General features: G+C 37.8%; 1 protein-coding gene across 1 annotated transcript in view; it reads right to left on the minus strand.

The window, feature by feature from the left end:
* The window catches only part of galnt2 (UDP-N-acetyl-alpha-D-galactosamine:polypeptide N-acetylgalactosaminyltransferase 2), an 85,124-nt gene that overhangs the window by 7,531 nt on the left and 57,304 nt on the right, over positions 1 to 20,289 (minus strand). The window contains exons 3-12 of the mRNA XM_030131221.1: positions 18,247 to 18,400; positions 12,607 to 12,705; positions 12,422 to 12,489; positions 12,246 to 12,311; positions 11,897 to 12,018; positions 8,431 to 8,518; positions 5,915 to 6,002; positions 5,717 to 5,820; positions 4,695 to 4,821; positions 551 to 643 (exon numbers count right to left, since the gene is read on the minus strand). Of these exons, the coding sequence (XP_029987081.1) occupies positions 551 to 643; positions 4,695 to 4,821; positions 5,717 to 5,820; positions 5,915 to 6,002; positions 8,431 to 8,518; positions 11,897 to 12,018; positions 12,246 to 12,311; positions 12,422 to 12,489; positions 12,607 to 12,705; positions 18,247 to 18,400 (1,009 nt within the window). The remainder of the gene's footprint in view (positions 1 to 550; positions 644 to 4,694; positions 4,822 to 5,716; positions 5,821 to 5,914; positions 6,003 to 8,430; positions 8,519 to 11,896; positions 12,019 to 12,245; positions 12,312 to 12,421; positions 12,490 to 12,606; positions 12,706 to 18,246; positions 18,401 to 20,289) is intronic.

A 20,289-nucleotide genomic window follows, 5' to 3' on the forward strand; every position in this document is an offset into this window, starting at 1 on the left:
CAAGGATTCTGTGAGGGAAGAGACATCTTAAGTGTATGTGTGCGGCTGGGAGAATAAATAACTGCTTCATCTGACACTAGAGGGAGACGTCCCACAAGGTCACATCACTGTTTCATCTTTGTCTCCTATACTGTATCATAGTGAAAGATAAGGCTCCATTTCTATGCAGATATCCTGTTAAAAATCCATCTATTTTAATAAGAGTTCCGCTGTGTGATCCGCGCTCCTCTTTACTCATGCAGTTTGTGTTCAACACGTCGTCTGCGTCGGTGTATGCTGTCATAATTCTACACTAATCCCTTTAACACATGAAACTATACGGCTGTCTTTAGATCAGTGCTGACTTCTTGGCCTCTTTAGAGCCACATTAACCGCCTCATGTCCCATCAATAAAAGGGCTAAATTACTTTTTTTTTATTTATTTTTTTTTTATAGCTGACATACTGCAAATTGGCAATCCAATTAATAAGCCCATTCATGTGGCTGCCTTTGTAATTTTAGAATCGTTACTCTGTTCAGCTCTGCAGGACTCGAACAGAGTGATACTCACTTTCCGTAGGGGACATTTCTGGCAGAGGGAACGGCGGCATAGTAGAAGTTTTTAAACTCATCCATCCACACCTCAGCAGCTCGCCTTGTGTTCCTGCATGAAATGAAAACAAGAGAAGAGTAAGATCAATTAGAAAAAGATGAAAAAAAATCTGTAAAGGTTTAAAGGAAGATGTGAGAGACACAAATTGGACAGGTGAAAAATGGAAATGGACAGAGTCGGAAACACAGAGAAAGGCAGATCAAGTATGGTGGTTTCACTCTGTAAAATCATCAGACTAACTAATGAATGATTAATATGACAGATGGCTGGACTGGCACATCTGGAGGGTACTGATAGAGGATCTTTTATTATTAAAATACAGCCATGCTCAGCTCTAAACAGGCACTTTACAACAAATTTAAGTAAAGATACTTTCAGTAGTCTCATTAGCTTATGTACTGCACAAGTTAATTGATTTCCTTATGGAAAAATACCACTCCTTGGACATGCAATACCATACATTAAGGTGAGGCTTTACAGTTTCACTTAAATGAGTATAATTAGCAAAATGTTCTTTTGTGAAAAATAAAACGATATTATCTCTGTCAGTGTTTTACTATTACATGTGATGGTTTTGGATTTTATTGCAAAATAAATCTGTACGTTGCATTTTACTACTGTAAATGTACATGACTGAGCTCATTTTAAGTACTTATGTGTTGTTTATTCCAGAGCAGTTCATCATTTTATATGAAATCATATGTTTTTAGTATCACTACCTCATGAGAGCCATGGACAGTATCTCTAAAATGTCAACTTTTCATGATTTCAGAAAAGCAGACATATTTTCAGCTTTGTGACAATGTATTTTTCATCAAAGTGCTTCACCAAGAGGGATTTTGAAGAGTTTACTTGGATCAAGAGTGAGATTTATGAACTCAGCACATAAATGAACAATTAATCCTTCATTAAACTGTCATAATCAACACATTTGGAGATAAACTGTGTTGTACTGGAAAGGAAGGGGATAAAAAATGTAATATGAAAAAGAACTAAAGCTGTCACTCATATCTAGCTGAGTAAAATATGTGGCAGAGTAGAAGTAAAAAGCAACAAAAAACTGAAATACATAGTAAAATTAGCTCAACTTTGACAAAGTTACATCTTGCCACAGTTAACTGAGTTAATACAGACCATTAACACTGAGACCTGCAAAGAGAACAGGCAACTCAGCAACTAGATGTATCTGGACCTGCTCTTTCATCTGTTTCTTTACTCTATAGACAAATCTGAAATAGAACTGATACTCTTTCCCTGCTCACATAGACACTTCTGCAGTTTATTCTAATGAACTGTAACACGAGCAAAGGTGCAATTTGTAAACTTTATAGTACAGGTCTAGAGGGTTTTTTAAAGATCACTTTAAGCTTGTCTTAAAACTTTTTACACAAGAAAATATGGCTCCCAGATGAACAATTATAAAAGGCATCAAAGCAGAAAAAACAGGTGCCGTCTTGCAGCTCCCCAGGGTCAGAACCATCAGCCTCAGGGAGTGAGTCTGGGTCTGTCTTTAGACTGAGGGTTAAAAGTCTGAACTGAGGCAGCCCCAAAGCACAGAGCAGTTTGTTCTGCACCGTAAGCTTCCTCTTCTGATACACGCCGTTGACTGCTCCCATCAATTAATAAACACTGTCTTGAATTGTAGGCGAGGCTTATGCAACATCTTATGAGACTGGGTTAACTTTTATATAACTGACAAAAAACAGACTGGGAATGAGGTCCACGGGATCTGTTTAAGTTGACATAACACACACGAGAGAATCTACTTTACAGTAATAAGACTTGAGAGGATATTCTTCACGCACTGATTAGTACATTTCTTCCTGATGAGGCTGATAGAATCATGTACTGTTATGCAAGTTTATATATTATTAGTAACTGACAGTAATGAATGAATGTAATGTTTGAAGGTTGTTTTGTTGTCTTTTGAGAAATTAATTGATGTGAACTAAATATTACACTTGTGTTTTTTCATTTACTATTGGTTGTTGTTAAAATGTTTGAATGTGTTGCTTGTTGTTGTGTGGATTCAAGGATTAACAGTTGCTATTGAGGTATTAACTACTGGGGATCCAATGTAAATAACAAAAACTCATCTACTAAACTGTTCTGCAGCTGAAACTACAGCTTAAATAGTGATCATGTCCATTCTGGCCAAACTGATCAATATATGAGTATAACTCAACCAATAATTTAGTCATATGTGTTAATCGGAACCTTTTCCTCACCTAATAATGAAGTTTATGCACCTTAACTTGTTGGTAGCTATGTTTTTTGTAGGTACACTTACACATCCACATACTGTAACATTGAGAAACTCTAAATTACAAGTTGGACAGTAATAAGACTTAAGAGCAAAATGACGCGAACACAGCATAGCTTAACTATCACCTCAGCAGCCTGTGGTTTCTTAAACACAATGTTCTCTCTCTCTTCAAATTGCTTAAAGCAGCCTATGGAAACTTTCACACCGTCCTCTCCCGGGCTCCCTGCCAGGTTTTCTGCCTTTTTCCTCTCCAACGGGAAATTACAACACCGGGTATTATCAATCCAGTTGACGAGGATGGCTTCAAACACAGGTGCTCTAGCCATGTGCATTCATTTGACGTCTGCACCGCTAGCAGCTATGACTGTTTCTCATTTTTTGATTAGACTACAGAAGACAGCCTGAGGCACACCATGTTTGGCTGCTCCACCGGATTGGCTCATTTTTGGCAGGTTGTCATAAGCTTTGAGGAGACTTTTTCATGGAGAGAAAATTATTTTCTTTCTCTCCACCAGAGTTTCATTATACAGCAAACTTTAGATATAAAGACCCTGTGAGAGGGATACTTCAGCACAATAAGGAAATTATTAGGAACCCCAGTCCTGGGGTTTTATTGAGTGCTTGATCACTGTAACCTTGATCACTATAAGCTGCTTCTTTTTCTCTTTTACAGCCAGAAAATGTCCTTTTCCAGTGAAGAATTCAGGCCTTTTCAGAAACTAAAGACAATAAAGAGCTGATAATGTCTTTCATGCGTTGTTTTCCTCCTGTGATAAAGTCGATAGAGAAAAGTGCATCACTAGGAGTAAGTTTACTGTTATCTGTTTGTTGATCCACCCATGAGGTCTTAATTAGTGCATTTGTCAGGCTCATTTCCAGGGGTGGTTACGCGTGGTTTTAGTTTCAAAGCTTTATCTTTCCGTGTATCGTGTTTCCTGATTATGTTGTCCTATTTCAACCTTCCAAAGGACACCATGTATAAAAACAGATCTTCCACATTCAACAAGAGAGCTCGTCTCTCATCCAAAGCCAATTTTCCCTGTAATTACTTTTTCATTGCTTTTTAATTGTTGGCGCTTGGCTTTAATGATTTAACATTGTTACGACTCTCAGAGCAATAACATAACTTATTAATGTATGTTCTGGCAGTTACTAATCACAGCAACACGAACTAATTCACCCGACACAACTTGTTGTCAGAGTAATCTCTTATTTCATTACAGCAGTCACATGCATTTAGAGAAATCTATGGGGAGTCGTGGGGAAACTGAGAAAAGCACATTAAAACATCACAAAAGAAAATAGAATGAGCAACAACAACAGGTTTTCAGACAGTAGCTGTTACGAAGTTTAAATTTTTTTTTAGGTAGCACTTTTTACAATTTTTTTGCCATATTTTTTTTTTAAAGAAAGCTGCCAAACTGGTTTTTATAGTCATTTAGCCATTTTTAATTGCAAATGGAGGACAGTAAAAACTACCTCTTTGGTATACAGAAGCTGTTTTTTCTCTTAAACTTCTGTTTGTAACTGAACACACCTCCCACATATCCAGATTGTATCTTAATACAGAGACTGAGAAATGCATATTGTGTGGTCATTATAACTTTGTCTACATCTTTTAACTGATTTTAAATATGGTAGTTTGTGGGTCTGTTTTAGTTGGAAGGAGAATTCATCAAATTGTATTAATAACATTACTTTGATTTTATCATTGATCACATGACTTCAAGGTGTGAGAGCATGTTTTTGTGCTTCTGTAAATAAATCGAGGTGTGTGATGTCTTCTGGTTAATGAGTGTTGAAATATCTGGGGTAATCTAAGTGTATTTGTGTTACCTAGCAAACACAGTCCCACTGCCTCCTGGGAAGGTGTATGGATGCTGTTTTCTGAAAACGTGACCAACTCTGCTGCAGGGGATGATCTCCAGACTGCCACCGCACTGCCACACTCGGAATGAAATCTCTGAAACACATACAAACAGAAAACATAAATACTGATTTTTCTTTTCTTTTTTTTTAATCCCACGCCTGTGCTAAAATGCTCTTTCTAAGAAAATAACAGTCTTGTTTTGAGAGTAATTCATATTGTCACAAATGCTCTCAGCGTGTTTATATTGTCAGGTCCAGTATTGTCTGAATTTGAGTAAGTGTTGTCTAAATGAGCACACAAGTAATCTGAGATCTAAATTGTCAGTCCAGTTCTGAATCATTATGCTGCTGTAAGAGGAACATGAATCAGTGTGTCAGCTGTTTATTCTCCAGGATCTCCCAGCAGAATTTAAACAAAAGCAACACAGAGTCACAGCTGTTATTATATCATTGTACTGTTTGCGAATCGTCTCTGCTGTATTTTCACTGAATACCGACTCTAATCATTATCACATTAACACTGTAATTTTCCTAAGAGCAACTGTTCCCTGAGGACTCTTTCCCCGGATATGACCGATGCAACACAGGAGGGTTTTCTGCTCTTTATCATGATCTTGGCCTGGAAACTCAGATGATCTCATGAGTAAATTACAGCGTGAGACATATCCTTGGTGCTACTGAATCTCAAGAGAGCACAGATTTCATAAGTCAGCAGGAATCTGAGGGCCTCTGAGCCAAAAGCATGGCATTAATGATTGAAATACACTGCGGATATGAGTGCGGTATAAGTCCTTTAGGCTCATTGTCAAAGAGCGAGGCACTTGTAACACATCCTTGTGATGGCTCTGAGTGTTGCTGTGTTTGTTTTCTCTACCTGCCACTTTACTGAGCTTTCCACTCTCAGTCGCTCATATTTATTTAATTCTTTGTTACTCACAGGATTAAGCATGATCCTAATGAATTTGCATTTGCATAGTAGCAGCACTCACCCAGGTTTTCTCCTCCCCACACATCCATCATCATGTCGTACTTTCCCAGCTGTTCAAAGTATTCTTTATCCATGACAAAGAGACCCCCTGCTATCATAGGAGTCCTGGAGGGAATGAGAGAAAAGTAGAGAAAAGAGTCAGATCGCTGCCTTTGTTTCAAAGTGCCCGTAGTTAGACAGGTGTGTGTGTGTGTGTTACTTTATCGGAGCGATGGGGTTTCCTTGTCGAGCTCGTCTCTGCTCCAAAGTCATGTAATCCCATTTAAACACCAAATTCCAGTCGAATCCTGCACACATGAAAAACCACACCGAGGGTATGAAAACACATCACCAGTGAGACCATTAACCAGCTTTAAAGAGCGACTGAGCTCTATAATAAAATAAATCAGGTTTATTCGATTGGGCTGGATACATCTGAAGTTTTCTGAATTAACCCTTCTGCAGATATACCAGTTCTACTACATATACTAGCATTAGGAAGTACAAGATGCAATATTCATATTTTTTATACGACATATAATTCATGTGCACACAAAAATTGGTAAAAATCATGTTAAATATTAAATAATAAAAGTTTTAATACAATTAGAGTGTGCTGTGCATCAATGGTGACGTACTTGAGATCAATCTATGGATCAAGAGCACTGCTGGGATAATACAACAAAACTACATTCACACTGTCTTATTTATTTGTCGATGTAAAACTTCCTGCTTTAAATTTAACCAACAGATTTTGCATCTGAGTAAACAGTTATAGATCAATAAGACCTACTGTATATTATATTTTACCCTGTCTAACCCTATTGCTGGAGTGTTTTGTTGTTTCTCAGTGGCTCGCCAAATTATTTTTTCCACACACACTGATGCTAAAAATACACACCTAGCCCACTTGTGTGGAAGTTAGACACCTTAAAGATGATGCTATCTCAGCATTGTGCAAGAAAATGAATTGGTTTGGTCACATAATAATGTGTCGTAACACCTCTTCTGTGCATCTATTCGGGTCTTAGTAACTGCTTTAGAATCTCCGTAAACTCTTCTCTACATTTAGTAGGTCTCTTTGCCACACTATTGCACCTACGCAGTGTAAGAAAAGGGGCAAATATAAGTGATAGTATAATAGTGAATTAAAGAAAAAAAATAATTAAATTTGCAAATATGTAAAAGGTGGAGCAGACATTGCACATATATCTACAATCTGCATATCATTTACCTGTGCAACCACAGCAAACTGACAGTAAATACTAAAACTGTGCTAAGAGAGGACAGTTTAAAACAGTATATGAGGACCACAGTTTCAGTTCTTTTCACCATTTCCTGACATGTTCCGTGGATCGTGTTTCTCCACCAAATAGTTTTTACACTCTCAACATGAATACGCTTCTGTCAAACCACATTTTCAGGGTGCAAGACACGAAGGGCCTGATTTACTAACATCGCAAATAACAGGTGCAAATTTGCCTGCTCGCACTAAAAATGCACATGCTATTGATTTGCGTGTCACGGGTGATAACTAAGATTGCCTGCGCAAATGACAACAGGTGCAAAGTCTTGGAGACCTCATTAATTTAAATGAGGATTTTGCATGCGCTACTGGTTGTCGTCATGGAGACAGTATGCTGTCAAAACTGCTCTGGAATACACCAGCACTAATGGCAACAGTGCGCTGGAAGGATCCAGATGCACAAAAATGTAACGTTGGCGGAGTTTTCTCATAGAAGGTATTGCTTGACTGTTTGTGACTGGCCCCAAATCATCCCCTAGTTGATCTAGAAGTTCTAAAATGGCATTGCTGGGCAGCGGCGCTGGATTCATGCTAGAGGTGGGGGGGCTGTGAAGGTTGTTGGATTGAATGACTGTCAGGTGCACAAAATTTTGTCACACTGTAGCCTGATGTTGGTGCGTATTTTTAATCACAATCATCAGATCAAGTGGAAAAGTAGCCTTTTCTACAAGAGTCTTGTAAAGTGGGGGGTATAGGTCTCAATTATTTTTTTTCCACCATTCCAAAAATGTTGAGGCGAGCAGAACAGATTGGTTCTGTGCATTGCCTTTGGTTGGGCCTATGCTGCCTCTTCGCCACAACAACTGCAGCTAGTTTTGCATGAAGCTGTGTCACTTAAAACCTGCCTTTCAGATGTGCTAAATATAGATGCAAAATCAGCCACCACAATCAGTTTCGGGTTTGGTAAATCACATTACGCCCACTAAATAAATATTTGCATTTACTCCTCCCAATAATTTCGCATGTTCTGGCAGAAACACCCATATTGCCTATTCGTCAAGGCAAACACGCTAAAAGGGTTGCATGAGCTATTTTTCCCATTTGAGAGACGCAACCCTTGGTGCATCCCATTAGTAGGAACACTTCAGCATGTTTTTGCATGCGCAGTCAAGTTTGCATACGTTTTGACACGTGCAAACCTTTAGTAAATCAGCCCCTAAGTTCCTAAACAAACTCCTTTAGTATATTCCAGAAGAATTCACCTTGTGTTTGAGAGAAAAAGTGGAAATATCCAGTGAAAAGTGCATTGAAAAGTTAAAGTGAGTTCATGTGAGACAAACTCGATGCCAACACAACAAGTATCGGAGGCTCCTTGTAGGACAGTGCTGCACTGAAAACATAAGAGCATTCAGCAAACACACGGTCTTTTATGGAGCTCTATTCTCTGAACTAGACAGGACTTGTGTACATGAAGCTCTTGTTTACTGTACCTCCTTTCAGATCAGCTGAGGCTCCCACATACTGGAAATTGTCCATGTTGATGACGTCGATGATAGGAGAAACTACTCTGGTCTTATCCTGAGGACAAAAAAATTATCATTAATATTAATTTTCAGCCTAGACGAACACAATTAAAAGATAATTAGGCTACAACCCACTCGTAATCACATAATTTTAGGAGAAAAATTGGCATTCACAATGATTATTCATGTGTTTACTTCAGTTTGTTTCTACTATATATTAATTTTTATTACTGTTTAAGTTTTTTTCAAACCAAATGAAGCCCTGAGCAGAAACAGTAGCATCACATCAAAGATCAGAGAAAGGACAGAATCTCCAAATTACAAAAATAGAAACTAGCTTCCAGGTACAGAGGGAGTTGATTCACATTTTCAAATGAGGCTTACCCCAGAGATTTTTTTTCCCATCTTTCATTTTGTATTGAGTGATTTATTATTCAGAAGTGCAACTGAAGCAAACAAAAGCAAAAGCAATTACTTCAACGCAAAATGTTTCAGGCATTTATTAACTTGTGAATGATAAAACAGCAGCTCTGCATGGCTCAAATGCAGAATTAGAGCTATTTTCAGTTATATCTAATAAATATTTAAAGAACAATCTTACCCACAGTACTCTGCTGCAGACTCAGATTACATTAAATCAACAAGCTGCTCCTAAAGTCATTACTAAAACGCTGCATTCTAAATATCAATAGACTGTAAAATAATGTAATTTGTGTTTCTGTGTAAAGATTCTCCTTTCGCTGCTTGATGCTTTAACAAGAACAACACATGAATCTGTGAAAGGTTTGTCTTCTTACAACTGAATAAACACGGTGCCTTAGATGAGAAACTGCATTTCTATTTTGACACAAAATAAAGCCAGGTTGTGCCATCCCAAAAGACCCTCCTGTGATTACATTTCTGAGATGTGACTGAGGATCAGTTTATCCTCTCTTTTCAGAAATAGAAACTGGACTGAAAAAATGCGATTTTTATATTTCTCTATGTTTCAAAGCTATGAAGTGATTTGTTAAACCATAGAAACATGAATTCTGTATTATTTTTTGTAGACGACCTTAACCTATGACCTCTGACTCCTAAATTCTAGATGACAGAAGGAGTAACGAACAGTGTCCTCCTCAGATATCCACACTATGAGTGCTATTATAAAGTCATTATATAATCTGTGACAGTGTGCTTTCATAAAAGGAAAAAGATCAATCCACCATCAAACATTTCCACTGTGCTGATGGCATTTGATGATGTAACAATTCCCCTTTGGGCACACTCCCCCTTGATTCAGTTCATTTCACTTCAGTTCACATCATTTTCCATTTCAGTTAAAACTGGCAGGTGTGTCAAGTCCTGTCTCACACAATGACTATGATGACTCTCTCTGACCAATCATTATTCTGCTGTATTTACCATCACCTCAGCTCAGTTGGAACCTTCACAGACTCATACCAAAAGACCAAGACCACTGTTAAACTTTGTCATGACCCCTCGTCCCCTTTTGTCAATGATGTCTGCCTTGCATCTACACTGCAAAAATCAAAATCTTACCAAGCGCATTTTTCTCATTTCTAGTCAAAATATCTCACCACACTTGAAATAAGACCTAATCACCTAAAGAGTAACTTTTCAGTGAGATATAAGAACTTATTTTTAGACAATAGATCTTGAAAATCTTATTTCAAGAAATCTTACCAAGATAATTGTCTCTTGTTCCATTGGCAGATTTTTTACTTGAATTAAGCAAAAAAAAAAAAAAGAAAAAAAAAAAAAAAACATCTGCCGATGGAACAAGTGAAAATAAAGAAGATATTTTGACTAGAAATGGAAAAAAATACACTTGGTAAGATTTAAGACTTAAATTTTTTCCAGTGTATACCCATGTTGCTCACTACTCCCCTACCAGTATCACTATCCCCTCACCTCATCGGTTGTAGCTTCTCCTATCTGGATCCCATGACCATGCACTGGCTCCGAAACCCCGGAAAAATTTATATCAGCATTGCTAAATTGAAGGTCAAGGGTGAGTACTCATACTACCAAGAGCTTCCCAATTTGCACCTAAATACCAAACATGAAGGAGATGAGATGATTCGGTGAAGAGGTATCACGTTGTTGTATCATTGTTGCCAAAGGCTAAAATTTGATGCGTTGAGCCCGATTCGACCTTGAAAATTAAGGTCAATCTCTAAAGAACTCATCCAAATACCAAACATGAAGGAGATCAGATGATTTGATGAAGAGTAATCTCCTTAATACTAACTGACAGACACATAGATGGACAGACAGATGCTGCAGGATATGGTGGAGGGGTAAAAAGTACCAGGTACAATCTACAAAGACCTGAGTCAAGCAGAGCCGGTACCATGTGGTGAAAAAACAGCTGGCCTTCAAAGTTATGTAAATGTTGGCTGATAATTGTGCTGATAAAATAAATGTATATCTGTGCTTTTGTACCAATACACAGCGGTAGGCTGATAGTTTGTCTAAGTTTCACTTTTCCTATCAGATTTTAGAAGATGAAGGGCAAACCTGAGTCTACAGGGTTTGTGTTGACATTTCAGAGCAGCCCTTTCACCTCCAAACTACTGTTACTCTAGATGGCAGTGAACATATTTTGATTTCCATAAAAGAGGACACTCAGCTCTGCCTTGGAATACTAAAATGATACTCAAAGTTTACTCAAAGATGCCTTACAACTTTTAGATATTTAAAGTAAGCTTCCTCTGTATGAATAGAAAAGACATTAACCCATAAAGACCCAAACATCCACTGGTGATCAAAACTATCTATTCATATAAAATGTTTAATACCAGTTGATCCACTAATTCTATCAATCCATGTAAATAATTTGTGTAAATGCAGTTTGCCATCTTTTCATGGTCATCAGATATGACCCATTTGGACGTTCAGAGACTCCATAGTGAATGTGGAAACATCGTCACCTTCTACAACATTGATTCATCAATAAAACCCATGGAGCTGAATCAGTGACAGTGGATGGAGACACTTGTTTACTGTTCAGTTAATATATTTAACAGAAAAAGTCACTTTTTCTTCAGTTTTGTTTGTTTCTGATATAATAACCCTCAATTTTAATCTGAGCTTTAATGAGCATTTACATGATCAGTAAATTAAATATAGCAAAAAACCTGATTTGTACTGAAGAAAACCCAAAATACAGAGGGTAATATTACAATAAATGGTGATAAATCACTTAAGAAAGGTCCAAAACTGAGAACAATTCATTTGGGAATGGCCACAAAAGTAGCACAGGGTCTTTATGGGTTAATTTATAACCCCCCCCCCCTCAGATGCTCTAGACAGAACACCCGAAAAGAGGACGTTTGGTCACCCTTAACAACACAAACTAATTCTGTTCTGTCACTGTTTCTTGTTGGACTTGTTTATCTTTTACTAGGTTGCGTGTTCACATGTGTACCTCAGCAACTCTTTCCAACAGCGGCTCAAGCCAGTGGTCATTACATTCACAGTGGGAGTCCAGGAAGGTGAGGACTGGCGCCGTGGCAGCGTCTGCACCCCGTACCCTCGAACGCATCAGTCCTGAGGGACACACAAAGCAAAAATGGATACTGTGTTGTTTGCATTTACAGCCTTTCATGTATGAATTATGCAAAAATGATCCATATTCATTAGATTTTATTATTGAAATTGGGCTGAAATTGAAATCCATTTTAAGTTTGACAAAATTCTGATTAAAATAACATATTAAATAGGCAACATAGCCTCTTGAAATGACACATATACTATAGAATATTCTTCTAAATTACCTTCTCTGCGATCATTTCTCAACACACGCACTTTCTCAATCTTCCCCAGCAGTGCTCCATCCTCCGCTGAAAAACACATAAAAGTAGATGTAATGCAGAAGATTGAGAAATAACATTAGTATTAAACACTGATCTTCACGTCTGCAGAGATCAATGTTTTAAAGTGTATTACTTACGGTTGTCACTGTAGTCATCAACTAGAATGATTTCTTTGACCAGATGAGAAGGACTTTTCTTCAAGACGCTGAACCGAGACGGGGATTAAGACAAAATAAAATGTGATTGAAATAACAGAAATCCAATAATGACACTGGACAACAGATGGAAATAAATGGCTTCATTACGACACACTGATACACACCTGACCACGGTCCTTAACAGAGCGGAACGGGCCTCATTGTGGAAGGTGATGACGACGCTGGAGGCGGGTAGGTCGGTTTTCCACTGTTTATGCCTACAACTAAAAACACACAAAATCATTCAGAGTAGAACAGAAAGACCCACAAAGAGCCACACAGAATGACATGGTATAAATGTTTACAGATATACACATGCACAAATACTCGTACACACAGTGAAATGTGTGAACCAAGCTGCAAACAGGAACCGCTCCTGAAAACAGAACCTGAATATATGCGTATAAAAAAAAAAAAGTGCACACACACTCAAGAGGGAGACACCAACACACAAAGACATACAGAGTAATGCTCTGGTGAAGCTGGGATTGACAGTGGGTTTTACAGGCCACAGGATGAAATCCCATGAGATTGTGTGTATGTGTGTGTCCAACAGAGACAAATCCTGCCCTGACCCAAAAGTCAGGAGCACAAACAGTATGACGATGCATGGAGAGAGACAGGAGAGGAAGAGGAAGGAGAAGGGATGAAGAGGAAGGAAAACATTGAGTTAATGTTGTAGTTCAAAGCTAAAATGATCAAGTTAGCATTAGCTGGATAGCACAGTAGTCAGCAATGAAAGTAAACTCCTCAGCAAGAACTAAATCAGTAAAGAATTTGGTAGTAACGACAGGCATTTTAGTTAGTTTATAAAGTCCAGCAATCAAGTCAGTTTAAGTCAATTATGTCAGTTGTCATCATTAACATGTTTCTGCCATCTAAACCAAAAAAAAAAAAAAATCGTATCGGGTGGACCACAAGTCTAACACTTAGAGTTTTTCTGACTTAACATATGCAGCCCTCGGGCAGATAAATAAACATTAGTTCTGTATTTCTAAACAGTGAAACATGAATCTCTTTCCACACCAAATAAAAATTATTCAATTCTGAAAAAAAGATGTCGACTATGCTTTCAGTCTCTCCCTAATTTACTTATCGATTATTCATGCACAGCCTTAATTGGTGTTTTGCATTTTGCACCCCTGCTTCATGGTCATTACACAGAAACCAGTAACCAAAAGTGTTTCCACTTAACAAGTCACAATACTGAACAAAAACCAAGACCTAAACAAAGAAGTATACAGCATTACAATATGATGACTATCATTTTTACTTCCAAACATATTCCTTGTCCAAATGCAACTTCCTTTGTCTGATGTGCCCTTGAGCAAGGCACTCAACCCCCCCATCTGCTCCCCTGGCACCTGACATGGCAACCCACTGCTCCTCGTCTGCAGTGTATGGTGTGTTCCTGCATGTTCAGCTAGTGATGAGTTAAATGTAGAAGTCAAATTTTCAAGTGCTGCATGCATAATATACTAAAAAATAAAGAGTCTTCTTGTTATCATTGTTTTGGCAATTACATGGCATTGTTACATTATTAATTTTTTGTTAACATTAATCCAAAAGTATCTTGTTATTGAGCTGTAATGTAAAACGCTACTGAGGCTATCAACTCCATAAAATAAAACTGATACAAAACATCCAAACTATTTGAGTTGATCCATGAAACAGTGCCTGCAACTCCATGTGTGTTGATGCTTAATGATTTGTCAGTCTTTACTATTTCTAAACTCAAAAAGTGAGTCATCTTTGCTGGACTGACAGCAGCCAAGAAAATGATTGCAACTCGCTGGAAGCCACCTCATTTTCTAACTACCCAATCTTGGATTCTCTGCTTTTTGGACTTCATATACACGGAGCTTTCAACGGCTCAAATTAATGGTGCTAATGAAAGCACTCTAAACACCTGGTGTAGCACTGCTGACTCTGACTGAAAAACATGCTGTACATTAGTTTTGCCACTGCCTCTCTCACTTTAGTGCCTCTAGATGTCAAGTTTGTGTGTCTATATGTTTTGTGTGTATGTGTGAGTATGTTTGTAGGTTATCTTTGCATTTTTTGTGTGTGTGTGTAATGAACCTTACTTTTCTTTTCTTTTATTATTATCACCATACTATCATGTATTCTATTGTGTCCCATGATAAGTTCTTATGTCTTGGGCCCACTGTTGGTATTCTTGCTCTGAGAATCCGTTCTAGTAATATTGTATCCCCTGAAATACCTCTGATTTAATTCATTGAATGGAAATTAAAATTAAAATTTGATGCAAAACTTCCCAATATACATGATGAAAGGTCTTATTCTTAGTTTTATATCATCTACAATAACCCTGATTTACATTTGCATAACACATATATTATATTAACACTACATCCCGTCGGTCAGATCCTGATGTAAATGTGAGTTTATATAAGATGATGAAGTGCATCTATATGTGGAATGAGTGTGAGTCGTCTGGTCCATATCTTCTGACCGTGTGTTAAAAGCGGTGCTGAGGCAGAAAACGCCTCCAAAGTCAGAGCTGGTGTGCAAATGACACATCACCACCAAATCAATAGGAGACACATCCCCACTCTTTTAGTGGGCTAATGGCTCTAGCTGTCCAAGTCAGGTCAATAAATCAGCATGGCTAGACCTCTGGCTTCATAAAGATGGTTTCTGAGTCACACAGCACGTACAGTATCTCGACACTGCACTGTGAGCTGACAGGGATGGCAGGAGTTTCAACTTCATTTACCTCTGAAGTCAGTGCTCACTGTGTTTGTCAAATTAAGTACTCAAACACGTTTAGCAACCACCTAAAATGTTGACAAATGATAAACAGTTGTTGTTTTCCCTGCTAAAACACTACAGTGACGTGATTTGTTTGCTTTTCACAAAGGAAATCAAATACCTGAATAGCAAATGGCATGTCTCATAATTATATCATTAAAAAATAAATACAGCAATGACATGCATGTGAGTTGGTGTTAATCCTGCACATGTATGTTATCTTCAACATGGTGCTGTTCTGAATTACTTGAAAAAACATTATTGTTTGATTTTAGACACTATAGGTAATGATACAAGACTCACAGTTTCAGATGCCAGTAGGTGCTGTTCCCTGAAATGCTCTACTGGGTTTAATATCACATAGTTACAGAGAGTGATGGGTTTCTATTAACAGCATAAAGCAGTGACTTTATTAAAAAAAAAAAAAAAAAAAAAAAAAAGCTGTTTTTGCTCACTGCGTCATTACTTCTGGAGGTACACTAAAAGAACCAAAACTGAAAGAGCTCCAAGCACTTACCAAGTCGGTATATTCACCAGGTTTCCTAAAGCTAAAGTATTCAAAGGTGAGTTACACTGTTCACACACCATAATTAACCATTAGAGAGACCACCTCCTTGTGAAAGTTTTCAAAATCACAAGTCTGACTTCCTACTATTTCTACGGAAAGTCACATAATCACAACCTGTCACCATATTTTTATCCAACCACCGTCATCACCATAACTACCCGCCGCAATCATCATCATCCTCATCCTCATCAGTGTTTCAGCTCAAGGGAACTTTCCTTCGTACTGAATCATCTAATCCACAGTAGAGTTCCCTGTGTTGGTCTACATCCTGGTGAGGTCCAAGTATTAAGTTCGTGTTGGTGTAAAATTTTTCAGACCAGTTTGATATGAATCCTAACGCTGGACTGAGCCAGCAAACCGTAATTTACTACTAAGTATCACACTTTAACTCAGCAGAGGAGAAAAAAATAAGCCAATCAAAATCCATGACAGAGTGCATTGGCTCACGTAGCGGAGGTAATGCACCTCTAAGCTGGTCCGCCATCCGCCAATAAACAGAAAACGCAGTAGTGAAGCAGGACCGCTATCAAGGCTGCAGAGACAGGACCGGCTATGCAAGACTAAAGCACCGTCCTAATCAGGTTCGTCATGACTTTCCCTGCAGTGTTTACATGCTGCACTGGCTGCATTTTTCAGTATGTTTCTTTCATCAGCTTCAAAACAGCCATGTTAAAGGGGTCATATTTTGCTAAACCTACTTTTATTAGTCTTTGGTACATTTATATTTTGTATTTGGACCCTGATAGTTCCAAAAGTTTAAATTTGAACCCTCCACGTGCTGCAAAGCTATCTTTATATTAATTTTGGCAAAAATCAAGTGGATTTCTACAACCTGTTTTAATTCCTGCTTAATTTGTTACGTCTATATCTAGTTATGTCACGACATTTGCACATATAAGGTCAAGACTTCTGATGAACATTTCTCCGAGTACGACATAATTGTTTATCAGCAGCAGCGGTTGTAGTCCATACTGAAAATATGTCCAAACTTCGAGCCGATTACCTAAAATGCTAAGTTGTTGATTGAACAGGACAGAGCAGCACAGCCAACAACCTGGAGGGGGTGGGGCCTGAAGTGGCTCATTTGCATTTAAAGGGCCAGCGCTCAAAACGACCTTTCTGTTGTCGTTACTCAGAAATAGAGGTGAAGATGGACCTGTGGAGTTGAATTAATGAAGAATTCAGACCCAAGCATAGCATTTACAGTTTATGTAGAACACAGGGAAGTGTTTTAGAATGCATAATTCCATTCATAATTTTAAGCAAAATATCACTCCTTTAACACATAAGTGTAGTTTTAGACCCTCACGTCACAAACACATAACATGCATATCAGTGTATTTATCGTGTTTTCTATAATTAGAAAAAAAATCTTCCTTATTCTCTTCTTTTGTTGACTCTCACCAAATTTCATTGTACTCGTGTGAATCATCCCAGTGTTCCATAGTATGTAAATAAACACACAGTAGAGTAGAACAAAGAGCCAGAATGTGGTTTTCCCCTCAGTTTATGAAAACTTCATCAATGTGTTTTGGAGGAACATTGCTGGTATTTTTTAACAACACAATCACTCAACGTAACTGGGGAAAATTCATATTTCATAATATAAATTCAGGTCCTGCTTTGGTCTATTTTGTTTGGTGACTTTTAAGGGCCAAAAATGATCTGATCGGTAACGTTGACTGGCTTATCACTAGACATATTTGCCATTCATACAAGAGTATTTTCAGTCTCAACCTTTAAACAGTGGCTGTAAAGGTCATAAGCCCACTGAGAGTGCCTTTTGTTTATATTGAGGCCTAAATGTTTCACTGTTTCTATTGTGTTGAAGAAAACAGAGCAGACTGGTGAGAAAAATGGACGAGAGAAGGAGGTGTGACATGTGACAAGATTCATACCCTGCTAAGGAAAATACTTGGTCACTGCCAACTTCAGAGAGCTTTAAACATAAACTTGACAAAGATTGAGAACCATCAAGCATTCGAACAGTCAGACCATTTTTTCACACCTTAAGTCCTGCAGGAGAATCAAGGAGGCAGTGAGAAAATGACCCTGCAAACACACGAATCAGCCTGACTAAAATATTAACTCGTCTAATAACGGGATCCATCTGTTGCCATGTCACGGTTCATTTCTGTCTCCTGATCCATTTAACAAGCAGAACAATCAACAGGCATAACCACGGGTTTGTGTTATGAATAGAGCAGACAGTGAACGGTGGGAGTCTGCTCTGCCGCCCCTTCCTGGTTTCATCTGACAGAAGACAATAGAGGGAGTTTCCGAGAGATCTAATCAGTCCGACACCAATTAGTCAAACAGACAGACAAAAAAAGACAGTATGCACGCGAACAATCTCCGCTGTCACATGAGCATAAAGAGAACTGTGTTTGTGTCGACACTGACGGTGAGTTGTGATACGTACTGGTCATGTCTCGTGTCGGGCACAGCTCTGTCCATACGGAGTTTGTCGCTCTCCACCTGGTTGAACTTGTTCCTGGCATAGGGGTCCTGACCCGGTCGGACCACAGTGGCACCAACGTACAGATCCTGGTCAAAATCCTGCCAGCGAACTTTACCTGGAAGCATCAATCATACAGACACAGGGTGAATAAACCTCCTAAATACATGTGACATAGACAAAACATTCACAAAAAAATATGGATGAAACTGTCAGTGTCTCTATTCAAACTGTAATGGTTTGTGATATTGTGTGAGAGAAAAACCATTCATCATACTCATGCAGCTTACAAATGACATCGTAATGTTCTCTTAAACAATCTACCAATGAGACAAACAGATTTTGCTTGGACAGACTTCCTAAAAGTACAATAAAAGTCAAGCTACTGACAGACCATAACCATAAAATGAAAGAAAAAAAGGCAAAACTTCAAAGAATTTATTACAGCAAAAAAGCATTAATATAATAGTCGTTAATCGATATGTTCTGTAACAGTCCAGGAAAAAAGTTGTTTTTCTGCTGCAAAACGATGCAAATAATTGTTTCTTATAAAAGCAAAGTTAGCTTTTCAAATCACAGACAACATTCTGTGTTCAGTGTTATTACTGTAAAAACATAATTTAACTTTTTTTATATAATAAATTTTTTGGCAGTTATTAAATAATTGCAAAAGACTTAAATTAACCGTCGTAGTTAATCTGCAACTCCAAGTGAACAAAGTGTTTAATTCTTCATCCACTTGATTTGATTTTTTATGTTCTTGAAATCTGGAATTAGTACATATATTAAAAAATAGTACACAGATTTATAAAAATATCAATACTTTACCGCCTTTTCCATCATCAGAACAAGGTTGAATTAAACACTTTTTCATCTTTTACCTCATTTACATGATTTGTCTTTTGTGTTTTTTTCTCTTTAGTTTCTACTTCTTTGTTTTTTTGTTTTTTTTGTTTTGTTTTTGTTTTTTTAAATCATATCATTTCATCTTGTGCATCTTCTTGACTGAAGTCTCTCAGTTCTTTTCTGGCCTCTTCTGTTCTCAAGGCTTTGTTAAGGTCAAATTTTATTAACTATTCCAGTGAACACTCTTTTTTTTATATCAAGAGTAGGATGATTAATTCACTCACTCTAGATCATAGTATTGTTTTATACTTCACTGACATTTTGCAACCCATTGTGGGTTCCCACTGCAGGTTTGACTGACCTCCGACGAAGAAAAATCATAAAGACTATGAGAGAATCACAATTCACTATGCATCCATTCTAATTTCTCCTGCTATGTTATGTTAGAAAGTGTTGGCCGACTGAATACAAGTGTTGACACATTCACTTATATTTGCTTAAATTTTAAAATCACAAATCACAGACTTCTCAGTAGGGAACATATTCTCAAAGCAACATGTTAAACAAATACAGAATTACATTTCCCAAAATATAAACCACTACCAAAGATGTTAAATCTTCACAAAGAATGAAAAATGTATCCCAGCTATGAATGGGATTATACATGAGTGGGAATTATAAATGTAGGCAGCTGCCTGACTGATGCAACAGAGCCCTTCACCACTGACAGGATGGAAACCTCGCTGCTTCAAGAAACCGCTCAACAAGGCGGCAACACGACATGAAATTTATGCTCCCTACTGTCTAAAAGAAATATATGCAAAACTAAATTCAGAGGACAGTCTGTACACTGAGAGAAAACAAAAGAATATTTATTATTCACCGCAGGGAATCAGAAATTAGTTTTTTTTAAGCTAATTTATTGCAGTTTGGAAAAATACACATTTAAAAGGAACCATTATCAAACCTATACACACACACACACACACACACACACACACACACACTTGTGTCTGTCTGGCCAGATTATGAGATCACCACACAGTGAACAGAGAAAGTTGTCGTGTTTAATTTCACAGTTTATCACTGACTACTGAGACACAGACACATACGAATAATAATAAACTAATTAGCTGGGTGCAGCTGCTATGCTAATGACTT

The sequence above is a fragment of the Sphaeramia orbicularis genome, chromosome 3, assembly GCF_902148855.1.
Source record: "Sphaeramia orbicularis chromosome 3, fSphaOr1.1, whole genome shotgun sequence".
In the NCBI taxonomy this organism is placed as follows: Eukaryota; Metazoa; Chordata; class Actinopteri; order Kurtiformes; family Apogonidae; genus Sphaeramia; species Sphaeramia orbicularis.